This window comes from Ziziphus jujuba, chromosome 10 (assembly GCF_031755915.1).
Source record: "Ziziphus jujuba cultivar Dongzao chromosome 10, ASM3175591v1".
NCBI classification, from domain to species: Eukaryota; Viridiplantae; Streptophyta; class Magnoliopsida; order Rosales; family Rhamnaceae; genus Ziziphus; species Ziziphus jujuba.
This window is the reverse complement of record NC_083388.1, coordinates 124,878-145,161: the sequence shown is the minus strand read 5'-3', so window position 1 is coordinate 145,161 and position 20,284 is coordinate 124,878. Positions and strand designations below refer to the sequence as shown.

The 20,284-nt window shown below is 31.9% G+C and overlaps 2 protein-coding genes across 5 annotated transcripts; one reads left to right on the top strand and one right to left on the bottom strand.

Moving 5' to 3' along the window:
- Nucleotides 1-2,893: 2,893 nt before the first annotated feature.
- Nucleotides 2,894-9,994, bottom strand: LOC107409436 (protein SUPPRESSOR OF K(+) TRANSPORT GROWTH DEFECT 1). 2 transcript variants are annotated; one of them, XM_016016880.4, is made up of 9 exons: nucleotides 9,745-9,984; nucleotides 9,148-9,650; nucleotides 6,879-6,984; nucleotides 5,568-5,766; nucleotides 4,169-4,237; nucleotides 4,010-4,084; nucleotides 3,802-3,900; nucleotides 3,555-3,707; nucleotides 2,894-3,270 (listed from the first exon to the last, which is right to left on the bottom strand). In XM_016016880.4, exons 2-9 carry the CDS (start codon nucleotides 9,617-9,619, stop codon nucleotides 3,145-3,147), a joined length of 1,299 nt encoding a protein of 432 aa, XP_015872366.1. In that variant the 5' UTR covers nucleotides 9,620-9,650; nucleotides 9,745-9,984; the 3' UTR covers nucleotides 2,894-3,144. The 2 variants fall into 2 exon arrangements, 1 of the variants encoding a protein (XP_015872366.1); XR_007239159.2 differs by lacking the exons at nucleotides 2,894-3,270; nucleotides 3,555-3,707; nucleotides 5,568-5,766 and having other exon boundaries at nucleotides 3,835-3,900; nucleotides 9,148-9,994.
- Nucleotides 9,995-15,311: 5,317 nt separating this feature from the next.
- LOC107409402 (uncharacterized) lies at nucleotides 15,312-19,592 on the top strand. 3 transcript variants are annotated; one of them, XM_016016852.3, is made up of 6 exons: nucleotides 15,312-15,463; nucleotides 15,904-15,943; nucleotides 17,415-17,685; nucleotides 18,200-18,411; nucleotides 18,519-18,786; nucleotides 19,075-19,592. In XM_016016852.3, exons 3-6 carry the CDS (start codon nucleotides 17,428-17,430, stop codon nucleotides 19,363-19,365), a joined length of 1,029 nt encoding a protein of 342 aa, XP_015872338.1. In that variant the 5' UTR covers nucleotides 15,312-15,463; nucleotides 15,904-15,943; nucleotides 17,415-17,427; the 3' UTR covers nucleotides 19,366-19,592. The 3 variants fall into 3 exon arrangements, with proteins under 3 accessions (XP_015872338.1, XP_015872332.1, XP_015872325.1); XM_016016846.4 differs by having other exon boundaries at nucleotides 15,904-16,102; XM_016016839.4 differs by having other exon boundaries at nucleotides 15,314-15,463; nucleotides 15,904-16,122.
- The last annotated feature ends 692 nt before the right edge of the window (nucleotides 19,593-20,284 follow it).

The window sequence follows — 20,284 nt, the reverse complement described above, 5'->3', positions numbered from 1 at the left end:
TGCATATACGAGTATGCACGACCATTCAAAATCAAACCATGATAATGATAGAAGGATACCGGTGTCAATGACACCGACAATGATATTGGATTTTGAGTTCACTGGCATTTGGTTATATTGGTCAAGGGAGTCTATTGCTCGGAAATCCCCAGGAATGTGTCGTGTGCAGTTGGTTTATCTTGCTCTCGAACACAGAAATAACCAAATCACTTTCTGCATTAATACAAACCCAAGAATGTGGATTATATTATTAATTAAAAGGATAAAGTTGGGAATCAAATATACAAATACCTGCAAGTTGTTGAGCTTGCTCTTGTGTAAGCTTGGCTGAGAAACCTTGGAGACTTTTACTGTAATGGTGAAGAGTTGCTGTTTGCTCCATCGGCACAGGAAGAATGATTTAAAACATAAGTTTCGATAATATATCACCGCTATCAACACTATATTATGAATATATGGGAAATATGTAAACTGCAATTGCAATTGTTAGTAGATATAGTAGGTTCATGTATTTCCTTCCAACGACTGAAGCAAGAATCTCATGGTTAGCTCTAATAACAGATTCTGAGTTGGGGTGCGAATGATGTCCCATGTAGATTATGTTATGCTGTAATTTGAGCAAAAGGAATTAACGAAATTTTGAATTTGGTAATGCTGTATATTTCAAGATCAATGAAAAAAAAATATGTAATACATATATATTTGGTGCGGGATAAACTTGATAATTTAGGTAAACATCAAATTTGTTATGTAAATGGCAGTGAATTCATGACATTTGATAGTAGAAATAACAATATTTTCTTCAACATTTAAAGGTGAAAAAAAAGTAGGCATGGTGGGTGGTTTGTACCTTTGTCTGAGAAGTGGCCCTCCAGTAACCAAAGAAATTGGTAAGATGAACAAAAAAAGAGTGAGAAGCGTAGCAAGTTTCATGGTAAATATGTGCATCTGCAATTATTATTAGGTGGAGGCTCTAAATAGAGACTACGTTTTGCATGGTCTTTTTATAGCCCAAACAAATTCTAAGCTTAGGTATCATCAGAGTTGGAATGCCGGCACGATATTCTTTTGCCTTAATTAGCATAACTAGATACTCATAAGAATTTACATTCATTCCATTTTGAGGTCCGTCCCGTTAAAGAATGCTTCCTCATTATGTAAGTTTTAAAGCCGGCTTTTGTTGTTTTTAGGAGAACATTCAAATAGTTAAAAAGAGCGTTTTGTCCTCAGTGAAATCACATCTTCCCCTGTTCATGGATTTATATAGTTGTATGGTATCAGAGCAGATAATAATATTCCTGATATAAATCACGAGACAAGAAATATATCAATTAACTGCTACTCATAATAAGCCATGACTGTTGCTTTTCAATAATGAACTCATAAGCACAGCCACAAAACAGAGCCCTTTTTTTTTCCCCTCGGGGAAAATACATTTGCCCCCTAACTTTGCTGTTTGGCACTTTACCCTCTCAACTTAAACAATTGTTAATATAAAAAATAAATGAATAAATTTGAAAAACATTATCCTTTTATTAAAGTTTGGGATAATTGCATTTTGATATTTTTAAAATTTTAAATTTATTGCATATTGATCTAATATCCAATTTTGACCAAATAATTTAGTAATGACTATAATTTTTTTTCATTATTTAACACTCTAAGCCAAACAAATTCGTAATGACTACAATTTTTTTTTCATTATTTAACACTCTAATCTCTAGATGATATTTTTACCAATTTATTTGGCTAAAATTAAATATTAAATCGATATATAATAAATTTAAAAATTGAAAATCTAAATCACTACTTTTAAAATTGATGACTTAAATCACAAATTTCTATAAATTAAGAATAACAAAGTGTAATTCGGCTTTAAAGTTTTCATGTCACTTTGTGGTCCATCTGGTAAAGGATCACATGAGTTGCACATTATGGGTTTCCACCACCATTTTTGCACAGATGCTATCAATTAAACCAAAATGTCACACAAACCCTAATCTATGGGATAATGCGGCGATTTTGAAGCTTAGTGGGTAAAATACCAAACAACTTCGGTGGGGCACTTTTACCCCTCTTTTTTTTCTGTTCCCCAACTTATTTCTTTTTCCCCTTAAATTCTAATTTTAACTTTTAAAGATTACAAGAAATTATTGGCTGAAAAATGGTTATTTAATAATTTTACCAAAACTGATAAGCATTAGCATGGAAGAAACTCGCTAGACAAAGCATTTTGATAGTAAGTAATTTTCAACCCTGCAAGTTGTACTCAATTTCTTCCTTACTAATTGTACTGAGGGATAAATTACAACGAAAAATGTTCCCCAAAAAAAAATTAAATTAAAAAACAAAATTCCAGGAGTCCTAACTGGATGCGACAAAGTTGCTTAGCATGTGATCATGTACATGAATATTATTATATTATTAAAAAAAAGAATATTTTGATGATTTTTGTCAGTAGGAATTTTAATGAATAAGCAAATAAGACAAATCACAGGAAAGCCTGTTATCGGTGCCAGAAACACTTCTCTACCTGAAAATAAGAAAATTCTGAAATGAAAATTTTATTCTATTTTATTTCTGGTAAGTATGAAAATTTTATTTTCAGACGTACAAAGAGAGTGCCCCACCCGATTTCAGACTCACCCTTAAGTTGCATGACTTCTAGATGAGAAATGAGATTAACCAAATCCTATCTGGACCAATGAATGCTACTCACCAAAACTAAAACTTGAAACCAAGATTACACACGATCAGTAGCAAGGGAAAAGACAACCGATTACTGTTTATATTACTCCCGGAACAGTCCACCCTAGTAACCAGATGATCAATATAATCCAGATGATTAGTTGAACTGGACAAAAGTACTTGGCAACCATTATGGGGCAACCTATATCGTCAATGCATCAACAATTTGGAATATATTTTTGTGAACTCTACTTTACACAATTTTTGAAACAAGCAGTCCAACAAGTATCAAATTCTCAGTATTTCATTTCAATACAGGAAAGGGAAGTGATGTCGCCTTCCCCATTTGAAGAAGCTAATGAGTAAATAATTCATTAGATCCAGCAGCAACTTATAAACACAGGTGATCGTTGCTTACAAGCATGGATCCATGTGATATAATCACAGAGAAACTCATCAGCCTTCCTCTCCAAACTCCTTTGTGAATCTCTCATGGACGTCTAAGTCAGCTTTGCTCACTGTAGGCCTCTGTCTGGCAAGCACCTTATCAAAATCTGTTCTCGAGATAGGAGGTGGAAGGATCTGCAGTACATGGGCATTAATCAACTGTTTAATTACTCCAAAAAAGTGTGTGAGCTTCTGACACACATTAAATGCCATATTGAAGTTTGTTTGTCATAACATTTTGCATAAATAATTTTTATTATGCTTGCTTCGTTTCATATCATGCATTGATCCATCACAAGGGAACACATCCCTTCAAATAATGTAATATTAACATTCAATCACTGCCATCAGGGTCCAAATTGCATAAATCACAAAGTTCAAAAATCATAGTTATTTGAACCAAAAAGACCAACCTATACCTTTGAAGCAAGGCCTTGTGTTGCCAGCTCCTGCATGGTGATTTGGACAGCATTATGTTGCTTTGGTCCACATGGCACCCACATATCATTAGTCTTAACAAAGAACATGGCATCTTGGGTTTTACGAACAGGTTCAAATAGAACATCTTTAACCTGTCAGATTTGAAACAAACAATAAGGACTCCCTGAGCTATATCGGACTAACCTCCCGTATAGGTTAAGAGTCGTGAGGAAAAAGAGTGCTTACACAAACAGAAATATCAGATCCAGAAAAGCCTTCTGTCTTGCGAGCTAAGATTTCAAAATCACTTTCTGCCAAATTGTGAGGAGTATCTCCTAGATGCACCTGCATGGATTTTTAAAGTGACAAGAAGTTATAGTTATGCAAATTATGCAATGAAAAGGGGTAGATTGCAAAACCAAACTTCTTTTCAAATGAAGGACGATATCAGTACTTTGAACATATGCTGCCGAGCCTTCAAATCTGGAAGAGGAATATATATACGCTTATCAAAACGCCTCCGGATGGCCTGCATTTACATTTTATTAGCAAGGTACATAATGGTCCCAGTAGATCAGATAAAATTAGTAAATCTTCTCTAATTCCTCTTTACCTGGTCTAGAGCATAGGGAGTATTTGTTGCAGCAAGAACAAGAACTTTCTGATCATTATGTCCAACACCCTAAACAGTTGAATAGTCAAGTCAAGTTCCATCTTAAGAGTACAGAGTTCTTCCAAGAAAAAAGGCAAATACTCCTCTTAATTTAAGAGAGTATATGCAAATGGCTTAATGCAACTTTATGGTAAAAAAAAGAGCCATAAGAATAGAATAGCAGACAAAATAAGATGTAGGAAGAGAACATAATGAAGCAACATAGGTATAATTCTAAAATGAAGTATCTAAACCTATCTACTTTTACATTTCAAATCCAAAACCTATTTACTTTTACATTGCAAATAAACTTGTGTAAGCTTTAGCAGCTTGTTTACATAACATCGACAATGGAATACCATTCAGACCAACATTCCATATTGCACCAATCAGTTGCTTAGGAAAATTTTTTTAAGTTATTTTCAAAAGACTACAACTTGAGCTTGGCTGTGAAACTCAGTTCTCTCTAGCTTTTTTGCAAATGATAAACCTAAACACAATGAGAATACTCAATAAAGCCAGAGAGAGAGAAGAAGAAGAAGAAGAAGAAAGAAAGAAAGATCTTTTTAACCATACAATAAATTTGCTAACTTCATATGTTATTTAATGACAAACACCATTGCAAAAAACATACTTAAACAATCCCATGTTGACATGGACATAGGGAAGGAAAAAGAGAGAGAGAGAGAGAGAGAAGAACATGGTTACCCATGAAAATATATATATATATATATATATATATATATATCATTCAACAGGGTCAATTTGGTGGAATGCTATGCTATGCACGGGGGAGCTGCAGTTGCTATATAATTTTGTTCAATTTTCTGTTTTGCATATAAAAAATGTTCGAGGTTTATACAAAAAGGAGCCAAAATGAAACCAATATCAGAAAGCTTAAAACCATACTACATCGCTACCTAGCCAACATTGGGCTCCGAAACCTATTTTTGTTTTCCTTCTTTAGATAAGACATATCCGTTATGTTCATTTCTCCACAGTCTAATGTGCAAACATAATTTTGTTCAATAAGATTCAGTTTTGCAAATACAAATTGTTAAAGGTTTATACAAAAAGAAGCCAAAATGACACCAATATCAGATTAAAACCAAACTACACCACTACCTAGCCTCCATTGGACTCCAGAACCTATTTCTATTTTTCTTCTTTTGATAAGACATATCCATCATGTTCATTTCTCCACAGTTTAATGTGCATACACAAAAGCTCCTTAAATATATTATGAAATGCAAGTACATTGAGATTAAAATAAATATACTGAAAGGTGAATTAATCATGCTAAAAGTTAGAAAATGTTATTTTATGAATATACTCCATTCACTCCATGTGAAGGGTATACCTGCATCTGCACAAGCAGTTCAGTCTTAATACGTCTAGAAGCTTCACTCTCATTGCCCTCTCCACGATGACCACATAAGGAATCTATTTCATCAACAAAGATTATGGATGGAGCACTTTCGCGTGCCATTTGAAAAAGATTAGAAACTAGCTTTTCACTTTCACCCATCCACTTCGAAACCAGGTCTGAAGATGAAACACTACCAGAAGAAAAGAATACATTATCCAGAACGTAATGAAGCATATGCAAATTTATTGGCATTTATATACATAATAAAATTTGCTTCATTTATATGTGATAAAGATGAAATATCCAGAGAATCGAAATGCCAACAAAAATCAACAGCCCTTCTTCCTTCGTTTTTTCCTTTTTTTCCTCGTTTGTTTGGGGTTAAAGAAACAAATTACACCCAATAAAACAAAATGAAGCACAAAGTTTTTCAACAGGATTAAATTAATTTAACTACTATTAAATCAAAATTTACATGACAACAACGAACCTTAGATTAACCCTAATCTCTTATTAGTGCAAGATTACTTAAAGAAGATCACTCAAAAAGTTTCAATTATTAGAACCAAAAATAATTAGTTTTAACATACTCTTTAACTAGCAAAAATAATGAAAAAGGTGTTAAAAAAGTAGGGGGGGGAAAAAGGAAGAATGAATGAAAGAAAGCATTTTAGACATTTTCTTTTGCATTGTAAAATTTTATTCAATGCATTTTAAAAAAAGAGTATTAAAAATATTTGTAATATTTATATAAATATTATAATAGATGTCTATTTCATAAATTATTTTATCAAGCATTCATCAATATTTTAAAATACTGATTGATACGTATAAGAAGCAAAATACAAGTGCCTACTGTCTTTTACTCTTCACTCCCCACCTTTTGCCAGAGCAAGCCTCATGTAGCATGTGCTACATGTCGTTTACAAGACTGGCTGAATTTTACATTGAAATCAAGATAGGAAATGCAGGGTACTTAAAGATAAAACCATAGATAAGCATTGTTATCTGATCTAACCACACACAAACATAACAAAAGGGAAAAACGCTGTTTACTTTTAGTTATCAATAGGTTCAATATTTAATTAGTAGCGGTAACTAGTGTTTCTCAAACAAACATTAGCATGCATGTGTGTACACTGACAATACATTGAATAATAAAAAAAATATTCAGTCTAGCACCAGCATCAGGATATATATTGTGACAAGTGGGTAGCTAAGATGGCAGTTTAAAAGATATCCATGCAATGTAATATTAATATTATCAACATACAAAATAGATACAATTGTTGGGTATATTACCTGAAAAATGTGGAATCTGCTTCAGTTGCAACGGCTTTGGCCAAGTATGACTTCCCAGTTCCAGGTGGCCCATACAAAAGAAAAGCTCTCCATGGTCGTCTTTTCCCTAAAACAGAAAGCAAGTTTGGCAGGGTAAATCAAATCAAGTTCATTGGCCAGTTATCTTGATGGGATTGGTTAAAATATGATGCTACATTAACATAAAGCAAAATGAAGTAGCATATATGACAGTGACATAGATAGACAAAGATCATTGAGTTTCTTTTCCTGTAGGCAACCAATATATATCGCAATGAAAATGGAATTCATTCAAAGTCAAAATAATAATAATAATAATGAACAAATAAAATTCTAAAATTCTAAAAATACCACTGTTCATTTTCTTTTACTTTTACTAGTAATTGGGACCTGGAATTCCAGCTACATTTAAGAATAGCTACTTCGACCTAGCCTAAAAACATCTGGTTACTACCACTTAAACTAGTCTCCATATTCCTTGAATGGACTGCTGCTTCACGATTCTTCTCTAATCAATTAATTAGCATCCACACCCATGAAACCCAATCCAAGACTGTTAATTAGAAAAATGTTGTTAAAGCTAAAAGAGTAGCACTCCATTCCCATCAAGAATTGAATTTCATTTCATGATGCAAATATCCCTCCATTACAATTACTCACTGCATATCAGATAGTTGACACATGACAATGACTATTTGCATATAAGTAAGCAAATGCAAGTGACCAAATGTTTTTAGGCTACGCCAAAGTAGTTACTCTTAAATGAAGCAGGAATGCCGGCTGCCAATTACTATCGAAAGAAAATCAACAATGGTATTAATCAATTAGTGTACAAGCCCATGAAACCCAATCCAAGATTCCATTACTTAGAAAAACATTGTTAAAGCTAAAAAAACTAGCACTCCATTCCCATCGAGAATTGAATTTCATTTCATGATGCAAATATCCCTTCATTACATTTACTCACTGCCTATCAGATAGTCGACACATGGCAATGACTATTTGCATATAAGTAAGCAAACGCAAGTGGTAGCAACAAGATGTTTTAGGCTAGGGCAAAGTAGTTATTCTTAAATGTAGCAGGAATTCCAGCCGCCAATTACTATTAAAAGAAATGAACAGTGGTATCAATTAATTAGTATCCACACCCATGAAAATCCAAGATTCCGTTACTTAGAAAAATGTTGTTAAAGCTAAAAAACTAGCACTCCATTCCCATCAAGAGTTGAATTTCATTTCATGATGCAAATATCCCTTCATTACATTTACTCACTGCATATCTGATAGTTAACAAATGACAATGACTATTTGCATATAAGTAAGTAAACGCAAGTGGTAGCAACCAGATGTTTTTAGGCTATGCCAAAGTAGTTATTCTTAAATGTAGCAGGAATTTTAGCTGCCAATTACTATTAAAAGAAAATTAACAGTGGTATTAATTAATTAGTGTCCACACCCATAAAATCCGTTACTTAGAAAAATGCTGTTGAAGATAAAAAAGTAGCACTCCATTCCCATCGAGAATTAAATTTCATTTCATGATGCAAATATCCCTTCATTACATATACTCACTGCATATCAGATAGTTGACACATGACAATGACCATTTGCATATAAGTAAGCAAACGCACAAAAAACTTGTAAGTAGTTGAGCTAGCTTAAGATCGATAAGGGTGCATTTGGAATGTAATAGACTATGGCATGAAATCAACTAAATAATGGAATGGAATTGAACGAGTAATCAATAATACTATTTGATTGAAATACAGAGTCAATGCAAGACTAAGGATTTTGAAACAATTGTAATATTCTGAATATATCCTCCTTTAAATACATGGCTTTAATATCATTTATACCCAATGAAATAAGCAGCATTACTACACAGCTTCGCTCTGACACCGTAAATTACTTCCGCAACATCACGACCATGGTCAAAGAAACAAGTAGATGGTACCACGAACAACGAAAATGAAAAACAAATTTATGCAACAACCTTAGATAAAACCAAAAAAACCAAAAAAAAAAAAAAGGAAGAAAAACTTGTTGCTTCCAAATAATATATGCTTAAAAAGCCAATTGCATTACTCTTAAGGCAGACATAAATTGATCTGAGTTCTCATTAAAGCATCGGCATAATCTAAGACGCTCTGCAATCACTCAAATTTTGACCCTTTTATCCAATTTCAACAACTATACATTACCATAATTAATTTTAAAACCCGAAGTTCCTTGCAAAAAGCAATATCAATACCTGTAAAGAATTGCGGAAACTTCACAGGTAATATGACAGCCTCCTGTAATGCCTGCTTTGCGCTCTCCAAGCCGGCCACATCGTTCCACTTCACATTGGGTTTTTCCCTAATAATGGCCGAATTGAGCCCCGCCCGCAACTTGGCCTGCTCTGGATCCTCCCCATCTCCACCATCCCCGTCCTTGGGCTTGGTCTTCGGCCGCGTCGCCACCGCCGCATCACCATTGGAGCCGGTTCCGGGACCTCCATCATCGAGCACGGCTCGGATCTCCTCGGCGCGGCGCAAATATCCGGTGAACTTCTGGGTGATGGCCTCTTTGATCTTAGGATTCTTTTCGTACTTCAAGTGGGTTCTGAAATACTCCAAGGCGTTCATGTACAAAGGGAAGGCCTTTGCGTAATTCCCAGCATTGTCTTCCTGAACGGCCTGTTTCACGTACTCAATCGCTTGCTCCCTGAAATTGCTATACATCGTCGACTCCAATCCCAAACCCTAACTCGCGCTGCGCAATCCAATTAAAAGATCAAATACCGCACAAGGAGATGTAGCAAACCCTAGGATTTGTATAATTCTGTTGCGGATTGTGGTAAAATCACCTGGGATAGGGCTTTAGAGAGGCGGGGCGAGGGGATCGGAGCTCGACTCAACTTCAATTCTTCTCTTTGTTTTTTTTTTTTTTTTTTTTTTTTTTTTTCTTTGGAGAAATTTTAGATTTTTCTCGGGAAAATTTATGGAATCGTGTTTTGGTTGGTTAAGAGATAAATTGGAAGTTCAAAGAGAAAGACCACATACAAAAGCAAGAGCCGGGTCTATTAATACTATTTTTCATATTTTAGTCTAAAGACGCGTTTGCCAAGTTTTGGCTTTATAATAAAACCCCAAAAAAAAAAAATTTTTTAAATGGCTTCATGATGTGTTTTATTTGATATCGCTCGGGGAAGTTTCTTCAATTTACCCAAAAAAATAAAAAAATGCTTCTTCCCTTGGACAAGAGCATGCATTTGTGCCGAGGAAAGGCTGCGCCAAATGTGATCCTAACAACTTCTCACGCAATTACGCCTTCTTTAGAGGGGGCCGAAATTTGAGTCATCCAACGTTCTGTAGAACTTACATGAAAATCTTTTATTTTGATTAATAGCCATGCCAAGCTGCTCATTACCGTGTGACTATGTAAATATGCAATAATACATATATATAAATATATATATAAATCTGGACAAGATATTTTACTATTTGATTTGTGATTAATTATATTTAAATATATAATGTAAAAAATGTTGAACCGGTGATAAACTACAATCTCAAAGACTTTACTTGATCAAAGATCAAAATACTTTTTGTTAGAAGATAAAAAATTTATTAATGCTCTAATTCTAGAATAAGAATTAAATCATATCCAATTGAACATGAAGAGGAGATCAAAGGCCAAAAAACATATACAATGGGGAAAAAAAAAAACTACTACTATTTATTAATTATCAAAACTGGTAATTATAATTTTTTTTTATTTTTTGGGGGATAAATAACAACTATATCTCCTACAGTATCATAAATCTTTGAGGCATATCAAAATTTGAACAACAATTCCAAACTTGCAAATGTGATGATTTGCTTTGATTGCTAAACTACCATTGTGATAATAATAGAACAGAAGCTAATAGAAAGAGGAGTTTTTCAGTACACATGGTGTATTTGCTGATTTGGTACACATAACCATTTACAAAATGCCACATGTATTATTAGTACATCACAGAAAAAAAAAAAAAAAAAAGTCCAAATCAGCATTAATCTTTCACTGTGCTTTCACTCCGTCAGTTGCCACTTTCTGTTTTGCGTCTTCTTCTTTGTTTAATAGGCTGTGCACTTCCTCTTGGACATGGATCATCGTCTCCAGCACCAATAGCTTTTTCTCAACTCTGTGGATGGTTCTCTAATATATGTGAGACTCATCTAATAAATTATGTCATTAAGGTAACAAGATGATATTGATTGAGAAATAATGGAAACAAAATTGTTTGTGTGGAAGCAGTCATGAAAAATACATTTTGGACTCCTATCAATGAAGGATGAAAGTGTTCTATGAATTTGCAGTGGGGATGTTGAGCTTTTGACTGTCGTTTATGAAGGTGTATATTTGGTTGTTAAAGTTAGATATCTCATATTTTCCAAACAAAAATAAAAAAAATTTCAGTTCCTTTACTGGTCTCTTCAAAGAAAAATGGGAATAAAAAATTAGAAATTCCATAAAACTTATTAGAGATTAGATCTGGAATTAAACTACTAACGGAGAAGATATATTTAAATTATTTCATAGAGAAAGAGAAAAAAAACGAAAGGCGTTAAACTATGTAACTATCTATTTGGATCCTTTAATATGATATGTAATTAATAATACACATATTATCATGTAATTGGTTGTGTACCAGCTCAAATGCCACATGTTGTGTACTGAATAAATAATTCCTGTAATAGAAAAAGCAATGTCATATCATTGAAAAAAAAAAAAAAAACTTTATATACAACAGTTGTGTATACAACGTAACGCGACGAGCCATTTTTTATTTCTAACATCTATCAATTACACAGCTTCTTTAACTGTGGAATCTAATTATCACACATGAAATATGTAAATTTTACAAAATAAACTACAAATGTTCAATTATTAAATGATTGATCATTTTTTTACTGCATCACTAATACAACATTTAAATACAAGATTTTATCAATCCACATGCATATGCAGGCCCCTAATGCTTTCCCAAAGTAAAAAGTATAGTCCATAGGAAGCATTTCAGCTTGAATCATTTTTTACTGCATTACTAATAGAACATGTATATGCTAGATATTATCAATCCACACGCACATGCATGCTCCTAATGCTCTCCCAAGCAAACGAAAAAGTATAGGGCATAGGAAGCAATTCATTTTCAGCTTAAATATATATCGTCCACCTTCTTTTAGACCACATTTGGAGAACATCGTCCAACTTCTTAATTTTAGAGAGTGTCATCTTCTTCGTCCATAGAAACAACACTCCCACAACGCCCCAAACACTGATACTGCTCCATCAACTTTGATCTTTTAAACTCCATTCCGAAGTGATATATACCTAATTCTCACACAGTAATCCTGACCTTCAATTTGAACAAAAAGTGGTCTCGATAAATTCTGCATGCAAATCATATGCTCCGTCTGCTAAAGCTTGATATTCCTTCATTAAACCACCATGCAAAACCTTATTATGCCTACTCCATAAAGCTGAACAAACCAATCGGCCATATCTACATGAAGCTTCTCTAACCCCCGAATTCTCTTGCTTGTTAATGTATCTTGAAATTCATTTTCTTCATTTCTATAAGTATCAAATTTGATTTCTACAAAAATAATAATAAGTACAATACTTGAGAACCAAAACATAGCTTTTTCTTTTTTTGTAAATAAAATCACAGCTTTTGAGCATACAAAAAATCTGCTCTAGATCACAGCTTTTTTGAGCATACAAAAAATCTGCTCTAGAATTAGAAACTGGTTTTTGCACAAATCAAATAGATCATATTAAAAGGCTAGCTCAACTCCCTTAATATCAAATTTGAGAACCAAAATCACAACTTTTTTTTTTTTTTTTTGATAAATAAAATCGCAGATTTTAAGCATAAACAAAATCTGCTCTAGAATTGGAAGCTGGTTTTTGTACAAATCAGTATATCATATTATGAGGCTAGCTCAGCTCCAAAAATATCAAGTCTCAGGCCCCAGTCCAAAATGATATATAAGCCAGCTGTCAACCATCAGAATCCACTTTATTCCACAGGTCCAACAAAAACAGATCATCAATGGGATCCAATGCCCCAAACTATAATTCCCAACATAATATTAATGATATAACCCAATATTATTTAATTAAGATATTGTTGTATTTTCGTTGTTTAGGGTAATTATACAAAACTTCGTGAACTATTTAACAATTACAAATAATGTTATTGATATTATAGAATACCCCTTTAAATTATTAAAAACTTATAAGTCAAAGAAAATGATATATAAATATAAAATTACCCTTATAAAAAGGACAATTCTATTTACACTGTACAAAACATTACATTCTAGTATAACCACACTAATTTCATTTTTGCTTTCTAAACTAATAAAATATTTCAATTTTACTCTTTAGATTGCAATATATCTGAACAACATGAGATGGTTCGTATGATATATTTACATCGAAATGTATATATTATTTCAGTTTATATAATTTGAGCTTATATTTTCTTCTTTCTTTAAATATGCAAATATCGAAATGTATATGTTCTTTTAAGTTATATAACTAAGGTTTTTTATGTTTTTAATATTGTTAAGATAATATTGGTTTAACCTATAGGGGTGATTGAACAATATTCGTTTAAGAATATTTTTGATCTTTTTCCAATGAATATTTTTAGAATATTAAAAATCATGAAAAATGTAATGTATTTAGCAAGTTTTGTAGTGTGAATAGAATTGTTCTTATAAAAATATATAAAATTTTAAAATTATTTAAATACCCATAATGAGTAAATTCATTTAATTAATATTAATAATTTGTAGGAAATATTATTTTAATATTTAGATAATAAAAAAATTTGCATAATATTACCTGAAATACAACGGGTGTTGCCAAAAAAAAAAAAGTATTTATTTTGATTTAAATGGGGGAATATGTTATACATAATCATGTTTTTTTTTTTTTTAATAATACATACTTATAATCATAGTCCAAGGATTTATTTATTATTTTAATTAGATTATATATATATATATATATATTCGAACATAGGATATTACTTAAAGATAAAATAGCCATTATCATTTTATTGTCCTCGTAGAAATGTTATTTTATTAATTATCTAATGGTTTAGGAAGATTTTGTTCAATTTACCCCTATTGCCTATTTCTTTTAAAATATTTGTTTAAAATACTAGTGTTAATTTTATAAGATAAGAAATTTCTGTGTTTTATTTAAATCAATGTAAATTAAGGTATCCATATAGCTATTAGTTTATAAATATGTATACCATCAATATCCTATTAATGCTTTTATTATCAATCCTTAAATTGCTAGAGATATTGAATTTTAAAAATATATTTATAATTTGTTTAAGTCTATTAAAATATTAAATTTCTATAAAGACAAAGTAAATTTTATAGGATTTATATAAATTTAAAATATATCTTTAAATTTTAACTGTTGAAAAAATCAAAAAATATCTTCTATTATTATGCGATATTAAATCTCTATTAAGAGTTTTGGTTTATTTATTATTAGTGGTGATAAGCACTAATGCTAATGTCATCCGTCCTAAGATGACAAAGGTTATTAACTGGTGACTTTATTATGCATTGACTTTTTATACTAAAATTTTAGATAAGTAAACTTTTTTAAAGTAGCTAATTAAATTATTAAATGATCTATGCATTTCATTAGTACTCTATTATTAATAATAATAAATAATATTTTTTAATTTTTAAATATCCTTTATTAACCTTATTTTTTTATTTTTGGTACATGTCCTTTATTAGCCCTGTTGGTATTGTGACATGAATCATAAACACTATCTAGTATACCATATGTATATACGTTCTTATTAAATTGATTTATATTTATCTTTTTAAAAAGTTAACTAATTCATATATATAATTTATCAAATTATCTATAAAATATTTAAATATTATTATTTAATTAGTTAACATATTGATATGATAAATGAACTTTTGAAATGATGAATATAAACCAATGTTGTGGCATTACTCATATTTGTGACGTTCTAAAATTTTATTTGGAGAAAATGTATTATACAGAAATTCAAGAAAACCATTAATGTAATTTTAAATTTGAAAATGAGTACTCATATTCACGTTTCACCCGCTTCCATGCTCCTTTATTCTAACAATATGCAATTCTATTTAAGATGCTTAGCCGTATCGTGAAGTGACCGTATAAAAATTTAGAAACCATTAATGTAATTTTAAATTTGAATGCGAGACTGTATATTGCCTGTCACCCACCTTTTTATTTTATTTTATTTTATTTTATTTTCTAATAATTTACATTTTACCCACTTCCATGCTCCTTTTGCCCCACTAAAATATCATCTTACTCTTTCCCGTAGATTTGCGGTTTTTGTTCCCTGGAGGGTCTTTGTTCACAGTTTGTCTTGTAGTGGAAATTAAGCCATGGGACCCAACGCTGCTGCTGGGCAGACGAGAAAGAAGCTTTCAGCTCTGTTTGCAAAGGCTAACACCACAGACGAGAGGAAATTCACTTCCCACTTTATTCAGGTGCTACTTCTCTCTTTCTTGCTACAAAATAATACTTTTACCAAACTACTTTATCATGATGTTTTTTCAATTTGCTGAAGAAAGTTTGCTTTATTTTATATTTCAGGCAATTCCAACTTCTTGCTTTTTTTTTTTTTTTTGTACTGATTTAAAAGCAGGAATTTCTCATTTTGTGAATGTAGAAATATTATATAGTTGTAAAGGAAATGAGATATTTTTGGTTTGCATTCATACATAACTCTTACTTGGCAAATCTTATATTTTATCTATTTATTACTGATCAAATCTGGTAATCGGGTGGGCTGTTATATCCGTGGAGATTTGGGTTTGAAATTTTATTATATATATATATGTATGTATGTATGCATGTTAAAGTAAGTTATCTGTTTTAAGATTGTTATATTTTCTTCCTAACAATTTGATCGGCGACTTGATTACAGATTATCAACAGTGGTTGTCTGCGTGATCCAGTGTTTTAGCGTAAGTACAAACAAAAGCAATCTTAAGTCCAGCACTTGTGTTCTACTACATGATCAGTAGTGAATTTCCTGACTTTGGTAAAAATCATACACGATAGCAACGATTTCGGTTGCGATCCTGCACCTGTTCATCGAAACAAGAAAGAACTAATTGGCAAGAGTAAGATATCTGGAAAGGAGGTATAATTGAGGCTACTGCTATATATCTTTTCTATTTGAGCCCACTTTTCAAGATTATAATTAAATAATGTAAAAGCATATATCTGATTTCATCCATACCTTGTAGAAACATCATGTCTGATTCTTCTTTATGCAAAATTATATATATATATATATATATATATATATATATATACACATATACAGCTTTGATATATTGGGTACATGTTCCCAACATAACATTGCTTTCTCTCTCTCTCTCTCTCTCTATATATATATATATATATATATATTAAGGAAGACCTAGACTACGGGAAGCAGGAAGCTTTTGTATTGAAGCACTTGCTTAGCCATTTATAATTTACATCATCTTAGGTTCTTAAAAGTGTTATCATTTTTCAAGGATGACTTTCATAGTGAAGATACACTGTGACATGCATTGAAGAACTAAAAATGAAGTTAGCACAAAATTTTTCTTTCATGGTTTATGAGGCATTATGTAATGAAATGACTAACTTCCACGAAGCTACCTAGAGCAAAATTCACAATTTGTTCAAAATGTAAAATTTTTCTTAATCAATTTCTTGTGTCAGTGTCATGGTAAAATGTAGATATTTGGATTCCTCATTGAATGCTTGCTTACAGAGTTGACTATATAAAATTAATCTTGCCACCAAAATGTATTTTCTCATATATATTTTACTCATTTATTTTCATAAGTGCTGTTGCATCATGTTTCGTCGACAAATTTTCAAATGTGAGTTTGTAAAATATAAATTAAGCTGGTAATTGTTTGGAATTAGTGCTGATCTGATGCTTTATGTTTCGCTACATTTTCAATTATGTTTCATATTGACTCTGCTAATACAATGTGAATGCATTAGTTTAACTAGTATCGTGTGATTAAGATCTTGCTAAGTTTTCTTCTACTTTTGTGTTGAGGTTTCCTGCTAAGAGCTACTAATAATCAATATAGAAGAAAATGCACCTATTTTAAATTGTTTGTTGTAACCAAGATCTAAAGCATAAATCCTATGGAAGGATAATCTTATGAATTAGTACATATCGATTGTTCTTTATCTATTTATTTTTAAATAACATAAACAACATCTGTTGTATGGTATTCTCTGTTCTAAATTTATAACATAATTTAAAGTTAACTTTAAAGTTATCAGGGGGAGCACCGATACCATATGAAAAACCTAAAGTTAACTTTTGGTTAAACTTCAGATAGAGACGTTGTATGGTATACTCTGTTCTAAATTTATAACATAATCATGTTGCTAGCTGACTTGGTCCTATCATGTTATTAGTTATCTTGCAGCAATGATATTAGTATCGATAGCAGTGGCCTCTGCAGTGGGTTTCATTGGGTGGGCTTACCAGGCATTATTAAAGCCTCCCCCTCTAAAAACATGTGGGTCACCAAATGGACCTCCTGTAACTTCTCCTAGAGTAAAGCTCAGTGATGGGAGGCATTTGGCCTACAGGGAGTCTGGAGTTCCAAAAGATGAGGCTAAATACAAGATCATTGTTATTCATGGCTTTAACAGCTCCAAAGATCTGAGTTTACCTATTCTGCAGGTATAAAACTAACTCACACTGCCTTTTAAAATTTCATGGATGGTTTTACTAATTAATTTCTTTTTAAATTTTGGTGTTTTAATTTGTTGCTGTAATTATACTTTACCAATGGTCTGCAACACTGCCTTATAGTAAGAGAAGTAAGATTTCAGCAGGCCAGGGAAATTTTAAGAAGAATTGACGTCTTTGATTTGATTTCTTTGAGTAGAGTTTAAAAACTGACAGAACTATATATAAACATCAGTTTAGAGAGAGATACAGAGAGGTTAAGGTGTTGCAATTCAAAATTTAGTATATGTTTGGTTGGTTAAGATTTTGCAATTCAAAATTTAGTATATGTTTGGTCCTAAATACAATCATCGTCCTAATTAGTTTTTGTTTGGTCCTAAATATAATCTAGTAAATGTCTCGATTACTTACAACCTTGTTTATAGAATTTGAATAATGTTTATACAATTCTCTATCATAAGGTGCTAAATATTTGTAAAATTTACTGGTATGATTTGATTGTCAGGAACTAATAGATGAGCTAAGGATATACTTATTGTTTTTCGATAGAGCTGGTTATGGAGAAAGTGATCCATACCCATCACGGTCAGTGAAGAGTGAAGCATTTGATATTCAAGAGCTAGCTGATAAGTTGCAAATTGGATCTAAGTTTTACTTAATTGGATTGTCAATGGGAGCTTATCCTGTTTGGAGTTGTCTAAAATACATACCCCACAGGTATGATATTTGGTCCAAATTCATTTTTTATTTTTTATTTTTGTGCTATCTTAGCTATTACTATTGCTTTTCTTCTCTATTGAATTCCATTGTTTTGGACTCTGCAGATTGTCAGGAGCTGCCCTGGTAGCTCCTTTTGTGAATTACTGGTGGTCTTGTTTTCCTGTTCCTCTAGCCAGGGAGGCCCTTGGGAGATTGCCCAAACCAGATCAATGGACATTCTGGGTTTCACATTGCACCCCTTGGTTGGTTTATTGGTGGATGACTCAGAAATGGTTCCCATCGTTAAGTATTACAGCGGGAAGTATGGCGATTTTCACTGATAAAGATATAGAGATCTTGAAGACGTTATCAGAAACACCGACTATTGGTGAGGTAGCAACAGCTTATGCTTATCACATTAAGATGCATCCAGCAAAATCAAAAGGATGATTTTATTAAGATATATTCTGTAATTTTGGAGGCACATATTACATATTATTGGGTTTGGTCACATACAAAATTATAAAATCTCTTTCACAAAAATCTTCTGTTTAATTTTTTAGCTGTTCGGCGTAAACTTAATTTAGCTGATTCATTGTATATTATATATATATATATTTATTCATATACCATTTGAAGATGTTGCTTCTTTCTGTTTCTTGTAATTGCTAATTTGATCAGGAGAAGATAGCACAGCAAGGCGTTCATGAATCTTTGCACCGAGACTTGATAGTCGGTTATGGAAAATGGGAATTTGATCCGCTGGACATAGTCAATCCATTCCCTGAAAATGGTGGCTCTGTACACATTTGGCAAGGCTATGACGATAAGATTGTTCCTAGAAAGCTGAACTGCTATATTTCGGAGAAGCTTCCGTGGATTCATTATCATGAGGTTCCTAATGGTGGGCATTTTATTTTCTTTGACAGCAATCACTGTGAAGCATTCTTAAGGGCACTTTTGGTTGGATAAGATGCAGCTTGTTTTTGTAAACACTTGGGGTCTGATGCATATATATTAATGCATTTGTTGTTTATCCAACCATGCCATGCATCAGGATCATTTGAACCCTTTTGTTGGTGCTTGTAATAAGCCTGTGGAGTATTCGACTTTCTACTATATGATGTACGTATATGTGAAAGAAATAAAAGATTATGTATAAATATTCATTATATATATATATATATTTGAACATTCAATTGGTTTCTTTAGATTCATGTATTCTTAAGAGAGATCAAATTGATAAAACCATCTGACCGGTAGACATTCAAAAGAGTATGTTAGAATCATGCTCAAAGATTTGCACGAAATTAAGGGAGCAGGAAATACATACATGCAAACATACATACATACATACATATATATATATATATATATATATACACACTCCATTTTCCATATAAGTATCTGCGTAAATCATGTATATATAACGATTGTAAATGCTGTCCATGGATGTAGACTGTAAGGACAGCATTTACAATCGTTATATATGCATGATTTATGCAGATACTTATATGGAAAATGAAGTGTGTGTGTATATATATATATATATATCTGTTATATGTACGCCTAAATAAATTAATAATTAAGAAACATGGGTTTGTTTGCTTCTCAATAATTCTCTTTGGTTCTAGAGTTACACTAATATTCAATATAATTTCTATTTCGTACCCATTGTTGAATATAAGTCTTAATCTTGCAAGAATGGTATTAATCATTTAATTCTTATGTTTAAATGAATAGTTAAGTTGGTTCTTGGAGAAGCAATATCTTTGAAGCGGGTGGAATTTAATATATGTATGATGAAGTTGACTTGGACTTGGTGTTTAAGTTGAAGCATTTTGTTGCGTAGTTTCCTGATATTCCATTAATTTCCACAAGATGCAAAATT

Excerpts from the sequence above, each read along its gene's own strand:
- LOC107409436 (XM_016016880.4), bottom strand. The coding sequence starts at position 9,619 with ATGTATAGCAATTTCAGGGAGCAAGCGATTGAGTACGTGAAACAGGCC. Across the intron at positions 4,238-5,567 it reads AACTGCTTGTGCAGATGCAG|GGTGTTGGACATAATGATCA; the intron begins GTATACCCTTCA and ends TCAACTGTTTAG. Across the intron at positions 3,708-3,801 it reads GATCTGATATTTCTGTTTGT|GTTAAAGATGTTCTATTTGA; the intron begins GTAAGCACTCTT and ends CAAATCTGACAG.
- LOC107409402 (XM_016016852.3), top strand. The coding sequence starts at position 17,428 with ATGATATTAGTATCGATAGCAGTGGCCTCTGCAGTGGGTTTCATTGGG. Across the intron at positions 17,686-18,199 it reads TGAGTTTACCTATTCTGCAG|GAACTAATAGATGAGCTAAG; the intron begins GTATAAAACTAA and ends TTTGATTGTCAG. Across the intron at positions 18,412-18,518 it reads CTAAAATACATACCCCACAG|ATTGTCAGGAGCTGCCCTGG; the intron begins GTATGATATTTG and ends TGGACTCTGCAG.